Raw genomic sequence first — 15,935 nt, forward strand, 5'->3', positions numbered from 1 at the left:
TTATCAAACCGTTGATGACATTTGCTCTCTATAGTTTTGATTACATCGATTCCAATATAGTTTTTAGGACATTACAACTGAAATGGTTTGGTAAATAATTTCGTGATTATTCAATAAGAAACTATAATATTAAATAAAAGTATTCAATTCTCAAATTAGAGAGTATCAGTAGCAATACAAATCGTTTATTTCTCAATAATGGTTTATTCATAAAAATAAGACATACACTTTTTAATCTTTACAAATTATACCCCGAGAGAAATAATACGTTGTACAATATATATTATTTTGGAAATGCTTTTGTGTATAACAATTTTCTATTCTAAATCTTAACATCGCGATTGTATTACTACATGAAAAATAAATTATGTATCTATTATATAAACTGAATGGCATTTTATTTTCATTTGATAGTGCTCCAAAATGGAAGTAACACGGGTAAGTTTATTTTATGACTTGCCTGACGTGACCACATATTTTGTAATTTGTAATAAACTATTTTTTTTAATGTTTGAACTAGTCGATTACATTGGTCTAAAGTGTTTTTGTTGCCCTAGATATGATTTCATTAAAAAAATCAAAAAAACGAGAATCAAAATAACAGATATGCTTATAAGGTCAGTTATGTTTTGAGAAATTAGGATATATGGAAGTAAATAGGAAGAAAAATGTTAAAAATATACTTTATATTTCCATAAAACGCTTTTGTGACCTTTTCTTTCATTACTTTTCAGGGGACAATGTCTTTTCAAAGACCAGCAGTAATCTGCCATCATGTAACCCTGATTCCTTTCCTCACTATTAGATCTTGGTGGAACCGCTCTTCCTGTATCTCACTGTAATTTCCTAAATTATCCGGAAATTTATCTAGATGATTGCAGAGATAGTGTAACATAATACTCATATTTGCTCAGAGTCTGAAAGTTTGTCATCATATTTTGCACAATTTCTTAATAATTTGCTACTTTATGATTACCTAGGAAATTTGATCAACCAACACAAAACTTTTCCAAGCTTCACTTTCCGGAACAGTCATAGCTTTGATAAAGTCTTTCATTAATTGAGGACCATCAAATATTCCACCTTTCAATTTTTCCATACCAATTTTGAAAATTTTCTGCAAACCTAACTTGATATGTAATGGTGTATGATTTCGTCACCAGCGGCTTCCTTATTATATTGGCTTCAAGAGAGTTCAAGAATTTCTTACATGCCAAACATCTTGTTCCCAATGAAGTTGCTTTTCTCTACTGCCCCCCTTACAAATAAAGCAAGGCTATTTTGGGTGTCCGCTTTGTTGGCCGAGTAAGAAATTAATCATTTTTAAATCTACACAGATTTGCCATTGATGCTCCGAGTATTTAATTTTCTCTATAACTGATTTTACAATCTCATATTCTTCTTTGAGTTTCGTTGAATGGACAATTGGAATTGAAGTTAATTTATTTCCATTGTGCAATAAGACGCATTTACAATTTCTTTTGCAGCTGTCGATAGAAAGGCCCCATTCAGTAGATTTGTATTATTTTTAATCCATGTCTAGAAGCAGCTTCGCGATAAAAAATAATGAATTTCTATAAAAAATTCTAACTCTTTTTCTCGCATTCTGTGTTACTGTTAGTGCCAATAAATTTTTTTCTCTCAATTTTGAGGCTTATAGTTCTGATCCTTGTTTTGATGAATTAAGATCACGTATTAAATCACAGAGTTCATTTTGAAAAAATAATTTTGGAGTAGAGAGAGACTTTCACTGTGTAGAACCGGACATTTCTTAGACCAGAGATGGGGAAATTTTTTTCTCCGCGTGCCAATTTTTGCTAACGAAATATATGGCGAGTCAAGTTGAGGCATTACATTATTTACTAAAATAAAAATATTGCCATAATGTTTCTGAAATACTAAGTGTGGGTCTGGTTTTTGTGGGAACATGTGACATGTCGAACTGTTTTTGTTTCTGCATGACTTCGAAAAGCCGAAAAATTTGTGATGCTGAAATTTTTAACAATGAAAAAAGGAGGTCATAGGAAAGCCTATTACGAACACAATTTTGTCATTACTGAAAACGTCTGTTCACACAAACAGCTTGTACCAAACATAGCCAAGATTTTCTGGGCGTGGGAAACTATATTTGAGTATTGTGTCCGAGATTATAAAATTCCAATTTGCTGGTGTTCAAAAATAGTTGGCTCAAATGGGTAGTGCGTTCGACGACAGTCGGACTTACAGGTTTTATGCCCTACATATACTGCGTTTACTGCCAATTCATGAGAATGTAATGTCTGATAAAAAGAAAATTGTACTTAATTTTTGTTTGCTGGTCGCGGGCCGGATTTCAACGATATGCGGGCCGGAGATGGCCCCCGGGCCGTAATTTCCCCATCTCTGTCTTAGACTGTAAGTCTAGGTATCGCCACGTTTGTTTTCAATTAAAGCCTTTAACATCTACTATGCAAAAGTCTAATCCAGAAGATTCTCCTTTTTTCATAGCCGTAAAGACTCAACACAAACTTTTTTAGGAACCCACGGTTTACCTAATTTGTCCATTTTGAAACCAAAATATTCAACATAAGTCTCTTTGGCAAAGTCTGTGTTTTTACACTTTATTCGTGACGAACTCATACTTTAGAAAACAAGAAAAATATATTAGTATAGACATTCATTAATTGAAACAAAATATTAGTCCATAACAACTTATTATCCAGATCCACGTGTATTTCAATATTGACAATTGAGAGTGGGAATCACGTGATATTTTTATGCGCGAAAAATTTGGGCAAAAGCCTAATCATGACTGCAAATTAAATTTTATTTCTAACAAAAATACAACAATAATGAGAATACGAGCACATTGATTTTGTTAAATGGCAACATTGTAATATTGGCTATATTCCATAACTGCTGGATATTAATTTTCTATCTCTTATCAATTACAATTAGATAAATGAAAATGATTAAAAACTAGTAGTAATAATTAATTGTGTTTAATTATTTCTATCAAACAAATGCTCATGATGTTGTCGATATTTGACAATAACCTAAACACGATGAAACTTTGTTTTTATCATTCGTAATGAGAATGACTTAGGACGAAATTAATTTACACTAATTTCTTATTCGTCCTGTTAGCGTTTCAACATTTATCGGTTTGGTCTTGACTAATTTGATTTCAAAATACTTAAATTTCATTGGAAATATACAATCGAGATACTCAATAGCATGTCTTTAGAAATGGTTTAAATCAGATGTTTCTTTTCGGAACATTCAAAAGTTCAGAGGTTTACCTAATTCGTAAGCACGCTTCTCCAATTTGAGGAAGGATGTTGCACGGCTATCCACTTAGTAACGCGGAGCACGACCTTTACCTACTTACTCCACGTTCAGAATTAGTTTAGGGCTCAATATTTTGCAATGCAAAAAAAATCACAATCACTTGCCAATTGAGATCAAATCAATAACATCTTTTTTCGCATTTCGCAATAATTTGAGGGCATATTTACTGGACACAATCTTCTACTCTGTAAACGACTTCTATTCTAATAATAATATTTAATTCCGGGCATGCTGGTTCAATTTTGGCTATATTTTTTTTTTCTGTATATTGAAGATTTATTTTAATTGTTTTATCTTTATTTCAAGCTTTTTTCTACAATTCCTCTCTCTATTGACCTTACTAATTAACATGAACATTTTTTCTGTTCGAATGTTGTTCGATTCCGCAATATATTAAAAAACTTCCCTAATCTTCTATAATTTCTGAAGGAATTAATGATTCAATCTATGTGCTTTAAGATTCTACGGGTTGACCTATTCCATAATTCCATAATATATTATTAAATATTATTCGACAGTTGCCAGTGAAAAAATGGTTTTAGATGTCCTATGGATTCAATCACCAATTATTGAGCTCTCCGAATTCCATTATTAGAATCACTCTAGAGACAATTGAAATATTTGTATCATTTCAATAACAAATTTCAAACTACAATGGTTTTTTTTAGAAATCCAGACTACTTGCTGAATTACTTAAATTTAAATCAATGTTTTCTTTTTTATGTGACAAAATGAAAGATCACGGAAAATGTAATAGGTGAGATAAAAAAATTCGGCACTTAGAAGGTGCACTTCAACTATTTAATTTCATTCCAAGTAGTACTTCAGTCAGAACTTGTCAGTTTGCTACTGAAGTCGCTATCAATATTAAATTTTGTTTCTGGTTGAAAAAGGTGCTGATTAAACTGACCATATCTTGAATAAATCTATTTTGAGTCTCGGTGTAGTAGTAGTGAGTAGTATGATCAATATATACTTCCAACGGTCTGAGCAATTTCTACTTGGTAAAGATTATTTATCAAAAATATGTTTTAGGGTTATCTAAAAGCGTTCAATAGAGAAAAGCGAATTCTAAAAATATTTGGAATATATCCACTTGAGAAAATGCAATTGAAATATCTACGATTCATCGTGTGTTTTACCATAAATTTTATACAGTTGGCTCTAATTATGATACTTCTAGTAGTGAACGACATTGAGAACTTTATGGAAGCCTTGCATTTTATGACAATTACGATAACTGTATTGTCTAAGATATCTCGTCTATTTATGGCTGCGAAAGATATGAAAGACATAGAAAATTATTTGGCCAATTTCGAGACATCAAAAATCCCACATGGTATAGTTGGTTATGTTATTGATGAAGCATATTTCAGGGATCGGTTCTATCTACCACAATGGTATGATAATTTTCAAATATTAATTTGTAGACTCCTGCTTGTTACTTAGCGAAGACGCTCACTCTGATATTTAATTATATATACCTTGTTGTTCAATAAAATTTTTTTTCAAGGACTTTGATAACATTTTTGACGTTACTCCAGCTTGCCACCTGTCTCATTTTTCATAATCAGAGACTAGTATTCATCGTTAGTTGGTTTCCATTCGATCTTCAAAAACCGGAGTTTTATTTTCCCACAGTTATTTTCCAAATAATCGTTTTAATTTTTAATGCTTTCCCTAATATTGCCATTGATACGACATATTATGTCTTAGTTGATATAGCATGCTGTGAATTAGACATTTTGATGTACAAATTAACAAATTTGGATCCATCAAAAAATACAAACGATACAATTAAAGAATTGAAAGAGGATGTTATTTGTCATCAAACGATTTTAAGGTGAGTATTTGCATTATCTATGTATCTAACATTTTGACTATTAGAAACGGTAGTATTGCATAAAATCTTTGATTTTATATTCAATTTAAAGGCTCTGCCCTAATCAAAATGCCACTGTTTCGACACTGATTACTTATCCAATCAACCCATGCTGAAATTTATGTCAGTTAACGTCTTGGCAACGTCGTCTATAATCGATGGATCCCTTTGTTTAGTCTGGATAACTTGAGAAAAAAAAATATTCACGTTGTGTTTTTGTTTGGAAAGTAGGATCAATTTCGTTGGGGGATTGGCTCAATTTTGGAATGGCCCCGATATCGATGAAGAAGAGCTTTGTATCTACATATCAAGGATAACTTAAACGTATACGTCACTACGTACACGAGCTACGATTCACATAAAACTTCACGAAAATCGATAGATCGATAAATGGTCTAAAAAATGAAAATATAAAGATAAACATCTAGAAAAGTCAAGTAGTTTCCTAGAAAAAGAGAACAAGCCATCAAACGAATAAAGAAATCCATTGGACAAACAATGCCAAATACCTGGACGTGAGAATGGAGTGAGGACTTATTTTTAACAAGTACGTTAAGATAACACTGAACAAAGTGAGGCCAAGACTCAGTGGATTGATCGGTAAAAAAAGCAAACTGAATAAAGACATTAAACTTAGGTTTCGAAGTTTGGTGTCTGTACACACTAATATTGAATACATTGAACACTAGAGCAGAATTGTTATTCGAGAAAATGAAAACACATCCTAGCGATAAATTAAGCGAACTTAATAAATGGATTCGAGAAGACTACAGAAAATTCGGGAGACCTAGAAGACAACTGGTAGTTAGGTTATTTTAGTACAAAATTAAAAAATACACAAAATCATACGTAAACAATATAATGGGAATAAATTGAAACCAAAAAAATATCCTTGTATTCAACCCACAAGAGGTCACCTCCGACCAAATAGCTCCCCATTTTGTAGAGAGAGTGTCGAATTATACATCGAAGACAACTCTAGAGTTAGCGAAGGACTACTCGGATTAGAGCTTTTCTTTTCAAAGAAGGTTTATAAATATTCCAATCAAGGTAGCAAAAACCCACACATTTTACAACTACCAAACAACCAGAGTTAACCGTTCCAAAACAAGAAACTCTCCCTGAACAACGTGACGTAATTTACTATAAAGTCCTGTCGGAATGACAGGGGTGCGAGTGGTAGAATGTCTTGTTTCGCATCCGTCTGTAGACCATGTCATGGGGTGGATGCTTAATGGAACATACATACATGAACATACACCTATTTTTAGGAAAATAAGGGACGAAATACAGAGAGATTCATATTACGAGTAGAAATCCAAAATAATTCATGTTACAAAACTTTGAATCATATTTTCGAATCTTCATGTGTTCACAACTAGGGCTTCAATTTTATACATAAGAATCCATAATTTTTTATTTCTTCTATGCACGTAGCGACAACACTCGCTACTAAAAGTGCCTGTCAGATGGTAACTTTTGGCTACTGTATTTAACAACCAAAAGTAGAATCAGGTAGAGCCTTAAAGTAATTTGTTAAGCACGTAATATCTTATAGTTATTATTGTTTTAGATTCATTCTCTGTGTACAAAACAATGTATTTGCCGGATTAATGTTTCTACAATGTATTGGAAGTATAATAACCATATGCGTATTGGGATTTCAATTTACTACTACGGTACTTATGCTTAGATATGTTACAAAAGAAATTGTTAGAGAGACTTCACCCTGCCTATGAAAAATAAAATCGTTTTGTTGTAAAAAGTCAACTTTTATTTTCAAAAATTATAACTCAAAGTAAAAATAATTCACTTACTCTAGGTAAAGAGTGATAAGAGTCAGCTTCACTTAGACCGAGTGAACTCTTGCTAGAGCATCGACTAAAAGTTAAAAGAAAAGTAAATTGGCGCTACTCACACAGAAGCTGTTGATTGGTAATTATATGTGAATGAATATAACCCATTCTCAAACTAACTGAAACCATTTGATGATGAAGATTCGCTAAGATATTTTCCGATTTCTTCACTTACGTTTTTAGTTGAAAAAGTTTGATATTGAAGATTCTAATAAAACATATACCAATAAAATAATTTTTTCTTTTTGAGTTGTGAGAAATTGATCCATCATATTGGTAGTGAATGTTTGAGCTATGGACGCTATGGTATAGCATTGAGAAATGAGAAAGCTCTTGGAATTGGTTGCTCATTCTAAATAAGTGCTTAAGCCATTTATGTAATACAGTAGTGATTTCCTATCTTATCTTGATTCCATACGTACAGTACAAGCGGTGAAGGTGTTCCTGCAACAATATTCATATGAATCAAATCATAATTTCTGTCAACTCAGTAGAAATATTAGTTATAACTAATGTTCCAAATATCGGTCTCTTACAAATTGGTAATTGAAAAAGAAATCTGAAATTTACATGGTCAACATCAACATCTTTTGTTAAAAATATCGATATACTGGATAAATAAGTTACAGAATTCGAAATTAATATTAGCTTAGTTTATTACTGAAGGACTGATTTTTTGCAGGATGACTCAATTATTTTATTAGTAGGTTCATATTCACAAATGTAACGTAATATTCAGTATATCAAGTGGGTGTATTCTTAACAAAATTAAAATTAGACTTGTAACGTTAATTGCAGAATATTTGACCAATACTGTGGAATTGTTGCAGAAAATCTTGCTTTAGACTTCATCCGATTTGGAATCTGAGCTGTCTTTACCAGCAGTTATCATCATTCTCCAGTAAACTAATCTTCAGTTATTTCTTCAGTATGTCTAACACAATTATCCCAAATCTTTGCAATACAATTTTCCAATGCCTCTTTTCACATACTCAAGACCCTTTCATCGCCGTATCCATCTCTACCAATATACTTATTATAATAAGTATTATAGTTGACCCAAATAAGTTCAATGACTTTAAATTCGCTTTGGTAGAGTGGTAGCCTTAAGGCTTCATGACCATGTTTTCGGAACAATTCACTAATGACATATATATTTGCTTTTCGGCTAATTTTAGTTTGAATAGTTCATGTTTTAATTAAGAATTAACTGTATCGCAATCCACTTTGTGAATATTGCACCATTTATTTCATCGTGGTAATCTACGACGAAGCTTTAGAGTCAAACACCAAAGTGGCATTTTCTACGAATCCTCTGATAGACATGCGTGAACAATAATAAAATGTGTAATGTCGTAACTGTCCTGGTTTACATATGCTTTTTTCCTTTGACGTATATTCATGTTTAATCTACAAATATAACTTGTATTGAAAATACACTTTTACGATTTTCTTTATATTTTCTTTTTTATATTTATATCCCAAATGTTTCAATGACACCGATAAAGAAAAATTATTTTTTAGTTCGTTATTTAGGGTTTCCGCAGTGATATATTTCTCTAAAAAATGAAACTTTGAAACTACCTAATCTGTATAGCTACTAAATTCGATTTTCTCTCGCCGCACGATTTTCAATACCTAACCGACTGAAAAACACTTTATTACCAATTTGTTCTATCAGTGTATGTATAAATTATTACTCCATGAAAGCAAAACCATGAAATGGCAAGACTTTGAACCATCATCAAAGTTATATTAAATTACCAGTTTTATAAAAATTTCAGATACCTCACTATAAGCAACTGGTAAAAAATCACTCTGTATAGATAACTCTATATGTACTCTTTGAATAGAAATGTCCTTAAATAGATGTTCACATTAGTATAATGCCTCCTGAATAGATGAAATAGGTTGAAAAGGTCCGCCAGTGTTTTTTCATGTCAAAATACTTGAATAAATTTATAACAAACTCCTGTGCTCGTTTCTATACCGTTACAAGTATAGTCAGGCACTTTTTTGACACAGTTTAGAAAATTCTAAAGAGATTTACGAATTGTACAAAATTATAAACACCACTAATAAGTAGTAACATAAGCATTGTATTATTTCCGTCTTACGGCATTTTTGGTATCATAAATTATCGAAATTTTATTATCTATGATATTCGTACCTAGCGATGTAAAATTAAATAAAAATTCGCAAAAACAAAAGTAAACAAAGCTTAAGTCAATTTCAACTTTCAATACGGTCAGTTATTCATGTTACGTCAATTTTATTGTTGTTTCTTTATAAAATTACTACTGTCAATCTAAAGAAACTATTAAGTATGTCATGTAGTTGGTTATTATAAAGAAGACAATGAATCTTGACTTCTATAGATAGAAGAAGATAGTGATGGAAGACCCCCACCGTTTCTACTATATCAAACATTTAAGTTTCGCTTTTGCGCTAACAACAATGTTTATATCGTTATAGACAGAAATCCCATTTTAAGCTATCCAAGCAACCTGCGATACTTTCAAATCGACCATTCCCATTGTTTCAATCCACAACATGAATATAGATTAGAAAACTGACTAATTCGAAATATTAGTTTCAGAGGAATTGGTTTAATTTTGTACAGCACATGGTATATGGTTCGTCTATGATTTTTCAAATATTCTGCTACACTTGGTTTGGAGAAAAGTTTACCAGAAAGGTGAGAAAGTAAAAATTAGGTGTTTGTATGCTCCCCAACAGAATAAAATTAGCTATCTCTGCTTGTTACCTGGAATGATTTTTACTCCTTGTTTATACTCGTATTTATATACCCTGCAAAGGCCGAAATAGTTATTTTCCTAACAAGTGCGGAAAGTGATACTTTCCCGCACGCAACTGCAGTTGTCCAAGCGGTCAAGTGCGGGAAAGACACTTTAGGCATGTGTTAGGAACATTATTTTTTCTACGACCGTATATACAAAAAGTATACCAACCCATTTTTTAAAAATTATTTTATTCCAACAAACATAACTATATAAAAAACTGTAACTAAAAACTACTAATTATTATAAATATTAATATTGAAAGCACAATTTGTTGTATTCTGTAGACTAGTAAGAATTGCCGGTCCAGTGGAATAATTTGGTTTCAACTGGAAGGTAGATGACGTCGATGAGGATGGCATCGGTTGCAGGTCGCATAAAGATGACGATGGCGGTGACGGCAACAGTTTTAAGTCATTTGGCAGGTAACAGCTCGAAATTAGTTTCATTTGCAGCTTTCAAAATGGCCTCGGGAAGTTCTTCTTCAGATGAATCCATTAATATTATTGCATCGGATTCGGTTCAATGTGGTTTGATTTAGAAGAAGATTGTACTTATTCGGTCACTTCCAAGACGTTTTGAACAACTTTCACGTTTTAGTAACAATTACATGGTTAAATAAAAAATATCTGTATTATTTTATATTTTTAAAAAATTAAAAATGATAAAAAAGCTAGAAAAGGTTTAAATTTTATTTGATGGACTATTTCGTGAATATTTATTTACCTGTAGTAACAATAGTTATAATCTCAGAAGTAAAAAACTATCTAATAAGATCAAAATTTGCATAATTTTACTTTCCCGCACTAGTGCGGGAAAGTGACACTTTCAAAACTAAAATGCGTGCGGGAAAGTGGGTTAAAAGGCACGGTCGTAGAAAAATATTTTGTTTTTGTTAGTTATTAAATAGTATATGTTTATTAACATTATGGTCTCTATGTACTTTTCTTTCTCTCTCTTTAAGATTTTAAGATTTTTCATTCTTGTACTTTTTTAAAAAAGTGTCTCTACTTCAATAGTTTCCATCAAGCTTTTCTAAACAAAAATCTATATTATAATGATTCATTTTGATATACTTTATATCTGTGTGGACATATTAGAAAGAATTAATTAAAAATTTGAGAATTATCGTTTGAAAAATGTTTCTTTTAGAAAAAATATTAAGATATGACTCTTCGTGTTAGACCAGAGATTTTTTACCGATTCAATACATGTTTAACTCATTAATTCAAATTTTGTTTCTTCTTGGAAACTATTCTAATTTCATCAATTTTTTTACGTCATGTGGAGACAAAAAGTGATCTCACGCTTTTCTATCGCATCATTACGAGTGATATTAGTTGGAAATAAAGCTCCAGAATCAAAAGTGGCTGTCAAAAGATGATCCAAGATTAAAAAAAGCTCGCATGAAGAAATTAAAGTAAAAATATTGTTCATCTGCTTTTTAAGATCCGTGGAGTCGTCCATAAGGAGTTCATTCACATGTAGACAGACTGCGATTCAAGTATTGAATCGTGAAATTCGCTGTAGATTTCTAAAAAGAGTGCACAAACTGAACCCACATATCGCTAACAAGTGGGTCCTGCATTACGGCAATGTACTTCGCCACTGTGTCTTAGGTGTGATGCGGTTTTCAGCGTCCAGTACGATACCGTTATCCAAGAGCCACCCTTTTTTCCGGATCTATCGCCTTGCGACTTCTATCTCTTCCCTGAAATCAAAAACGTCCTCGATTGAAGACTGTAACGAGAGTGCTGTCGGAGGTTTCAGATTTACTATAACGTCTGAAAAAGTCGCCTGAGCAGAAGAGAATTATTATAATAATTATAATGTTTTTCAAAGCCGTTTACTTGTCTATCCCGACGTGTTCGGGATGACATCAGATTATTTATTAACTTTTTCACTTATTAACAAACCCCTTTATATGCAATGAATATTTCTCGATAATTCGGCTCTAGAATGTAAACAATTAAACATTAATTAAATGTCAGACCTCTTATTATCTCTATATTTTTTTGGTGCCTAATATAAAAGAAAAATATTCCATAAGATAAATATATCTTATTTTTTAGAAATCGATTTATGGATGAATATCCATTTGTTGTAATACACATTTTCAAAACTTCAGTTCTTTTATGCATTTCTGATACAGCTTTGTATTCTAATATGAAAATACCTATTTCTAAATTGTTGTAGAAATATATATATCTATATATCTTTCCTATTTTCAGAGTCAAGAAATCACTCAGGCTTGTTATATGTCAAGATGGAATGAATGTGATATTAGAATTCAAAAAATACTACTTAATATCATGACACGATCCATAAAACCTTTATATTTGACTTCTTATATATTCGATTTGACGTTACAAACATTTATTAAGGTAATACTACTAGTCTATTTGTTAAAATAGATCTAATAATGTAAATAAAAGAAATTCAAATGTTGAAAAGCATTGAGCTGAAGCCTATATAAAAATACTATTCTCATTTTTTATACCTTTTTATATGTTTTTCGTGATGTCTTGTCTTGATATTAGGTCTCTTTGGCCCGAAAATCAGTTAAAAATAACGTAAAATTTTACGTTGCGGAAAGTCGATGTACATATAATAAGGGAAACTGTTTTATGTTTTTATGTTTAGCTTCTGTTTGTTTATCCATACTCAAGACAATGAAAGGTAGATAGTACAACAAAACAGAAACTAGACTTAAAAAATTCTTATTTGCTACATTTACAAGGACTTTCCCAACAAATATCGAGCTATTTCAATGAATACAATATTAGTATAAGTCGTAAAGTACATAATACATTATCCAAATATTTCACTAAACCAAAATCTAAGACGCCCACAATCAGAAGTATTATATATCAAGAACCTTGTAACGATTGTGACGCTGTTTACATAGGGCATACACTTCAGTATTTATAAAATAGATCAAAAGGTTATTATCACTAAGTTGGAATTTCTAGAACCGGTGATATTGATACTGAGCACACCACCACACTGCCAACACTAACAATTACACTGTCTGAAGCGCGTTTCGATAACTGTTATCGTCTAAAATTATCTATCTAATTATACTAAAACCTATTAACTTGACTAACTAAACTAATCTATGACGGTTTAAGAAATCTCTATGTGAAACCACTTTTTTCCAAACACAAAATTAAAAACATGAGAAATTTGCTTAATATTTAACAGAGTAGGTTTTAAATTGGTTTATAAATCCAACAAAACATTAAAACAATATACGAAATTAGCTGTGGGGATTGTGCGTGTATATTGGGCAGACCGAGAGATCCGTTAATGTCCGATTTGAAGAGCACATAGCTCATTTAAAATATGGACGCTGCCAGGCATAATCATGACAAATAATAATGTAAAATTGTTAAAAAATGTTGGATGCATTTGGAAGCATTGAAATTACTGAATTTAAGAACAGTTTGAATAAGGATAAAGGTTCAATTCCTTACTGGCCACTCTATAGTTCAGTAGTCAAGGAATAAATTTGAAGATTACGGTCAAGGAGGTTTTGCCGCAGAAGTTAATTCTTGCGGGAAAAGGTTTATTGATGGGAAAATTTAGTATGAGACAGGTAAGTCAATAGGTTTTAGTTTACCTAGTCTCTAAAGATGATAACTTGGTTATCGAAACGCACGTCAGACAGTGTAATTGTGAATGTTGGTGTATTGGTAGTGTAAACAGTGTGTTCAGTAGGTTATTATCACGATAAAAAATATGAAACTGCGTCAACGAATCATGGAATATCAAAAAATTATACATTCAATTTCACAAATTCAAAAATTCTTTAAGCCGAATCAAATAAAGGAAATAGAGAAGTCATAGAAATGATTCACATACATAACGAATGATTTTTTTGCTGGTATCTTTCTGACAACACTGTTTTTGACAGATTACGCGTGAATCGTGTCTTGTGTTATTGTGAAACTTGTTCAATTTGGTCTATACTTCAATCATGAATCGACTTACGAACGAACAACGCTTGCAAATTATTGAATTTTACTATCGAAATTCATGCTCGGATAAGAGATTGTATCGCGCACTTCTTCCAATTTAATGGGCAGTTTGGTCGGCCTACTGAGGAAACTATTCGGAAGCACATGACTAAATTTCGTACCCAGCTTACACTATTGAACATTAAACCACTAACACGCTAACGTACAGTGAAGAGCGAAGAAAATATTGCGGCTGTATCCGCCAGTGTTACTGATGACCGTGAAATGTCGATTCACTGCTGTTCGCAGCGATTTGGCGTCTGTTACACCACTACGGATACGGCTGGTGAATAGGCTACACTGAACTGAAGCTACACGATTTCCCACAACGTCTAACATTTGGTGAATAGGCGCTGGCAAAGTTGGAGAGAGATTCACTTTTTTATCGAAAAATTGTATTCAGTGACGAAGCTCATTTCTGGTTGAATGGATACGTCAACAAGCAAAATTGCCGCATCTGGCGTGAAGACCAGCCAGAAGCATTGCAAGAGCTACCAATGCATCCCGAAAAAGTCATTGTTTGGTGTGGATTATGGGCCGGTGGTATCATCGGGCCGTACTTCATCAAAACCGACGATGGCCGGAGTTTCACTGTGAATGGCGAGCTCTACCGTGTGATGATTAACGATTTTTTTGCCAAAAATGGGAGAATTGGACATGCCTGACATGTGGTTTCAACAAGACGGTGCCACATGCCACACGGAGCACGAAACAATGGCCAAATTGAGAGCCGCTTTCGGTAAACAGTTCATCTCACGTTTGGAGCCCGTCAATTGGCCGCCTAGATCATGTGATTTAACGCATTTGGACTATTTGTTGTAGGACTATGTTAAGCCTAATATCTACAGGAATAAACCAGAAACGATTGACGGCACTGGAAGCCAATATTGAAGCATTTATTCGTGAAATACCGACCGATATGTTGGGGAAAATGTGTCTTGGCCAACATTTGCATGAAATCAGCTTCAAACATTGAATTATACTGATCGTTCTATCGATTCCAATAAAGATTTCATCAATTTTTTCAAATTTTTTGTGTTTTTTTTTTCAAAATCAATTCCTATACCTCTTAAAAAACCACTGCTTAGAAACGCAAGAGCTATCAATAATAAAAAAAAACCAATTTTTTATCTGTTACTTTAAACTGATTTTCTATGAAAAGAGATCTAAGATCAAAACAGATCATCACGAAAAAAATATAAAAATGCATTAGTAGTAAACATATTTATTAAGCCTAACCAAACAAGTTCAAAATAGATTCTAAATAAATTGAATCCAATTATTACTACATACAAAATAGGAAATCGAGTGAAATTTTTATATTTCGACGATCATGATACCATCCTATTTGATTTTATTTTATTTTAAATATCAAAATTAGATACTCTACAAGGATACCTATGGGGTAAGTACTAAACTATATTTAGTAGCAAATAGGCAAGACATAAAAAACCGGAGATCGTGAGCCCAATGTTGAAAAGATCGAGTTGAGCTCTTATGCGAAGAATTTTGTTGTTAAACAATTTGATATTGAATTCACAAATGATTTTTAGGTTTTGAAGTCCTCGTATTCTTATATGGCTTTACTGAATACCATATATAGTCAATAGATTCATGATTTATGTGGCAGTTTACACAGTCTACAACCTTATATAGTGACCAGGAAAACACCAATAAACATTTAGTTGATTAGTTTTATTGTGATAGAATGTCAATCAAATATTATTACTAGCTTGACAATGAAATAAAAAATAAAAGCATGTGTAAGTTCATTTTTAATTCGCATCGCTCTTAAATTTCATGGTGATTTTTGGTTTTGTATTGGATGTTAAACAATCCAAAAACTTTGTTCATAAATATGAGAATTTATATTGAAACTTCTGCAAATATGCAAATATCAGATATTGAATCTTGTTACGAGGTATAGTAAGAAGCTTCATATCGAACTTATTGGTTGAATAATTAGAAACAGATCCTTCATTGTAAACCCAAACAATTTTAGATGTAGATGAGAATGAGTCGAATGTGTACGGCGAAATTAGATAAA

The 15,935-nt window shown here is 32.1% G+C and overlaps 1 protein-coding gene across 1 annotated transcript; it reads left to right on the forward strand.

The window, feature by feature from the left end:
* The first annotated feature begins 415 nt into the window (after nt 1–415).
* On the forward strand, nt 416–15,651 carry LOC130453207 (odorant receptor 9a-like). Its single transcript, XM_056792831.1, has 7 exons — nt 416–438; nt 4,366–4,730; nt 4,844–5,173; nt 6,786–6,891; nt 9,662–9,766; nt 12,101–12,253; nt 15,442–15,651. The coding sequence occupies exons 1-7, from the start codon at nt 424–426 to the stop codon at nt 15,496–15,498; spliced, it is 1,131 nt and encodes a 376-aa protein (XP_056648809.1). The 5' UTR covers nt 416–423; the 3' UTR covers nt 15,499–15,651.
* The last annotated feature ends 284 nt before the right edge of the window (nt 15,652–15,935 follow it).

Source organism: Diorhabda sublineata, chromosome 2 (genome assembly GCF_026230105.1).
Source record: "Diorhabda sublineata isolate icDioSubl1.1 chromosome 2, icDioSubl1.1, whole genome shotgun sequence".
NCBI classification, from domain to species: Eukaryota; Metazoa; Arthropoda; class Insecta; order Coleoptera; family Chrysomelidae; genus Diorhabda; species Diorhabda sublineata.

Coding starts and splice junctions, on each gene's coding strand:
- LOC130453207 (XM_056792831.1), top strand. Junction 5,174..6,785: donor TGTCATCAAACGATTTTAAG/GTGAGTATTTGC, acceptor TTATTGTTTTAG/ATTCATTCTCTGTGTACAAA. Junction 9,767..12,100: donor GAGAAAAGTTTACCAGAAAG/GTGAGAAAGTAA, acceptor TCCTATTTTCAG/AGTCAAGAAATCACTCAGGC.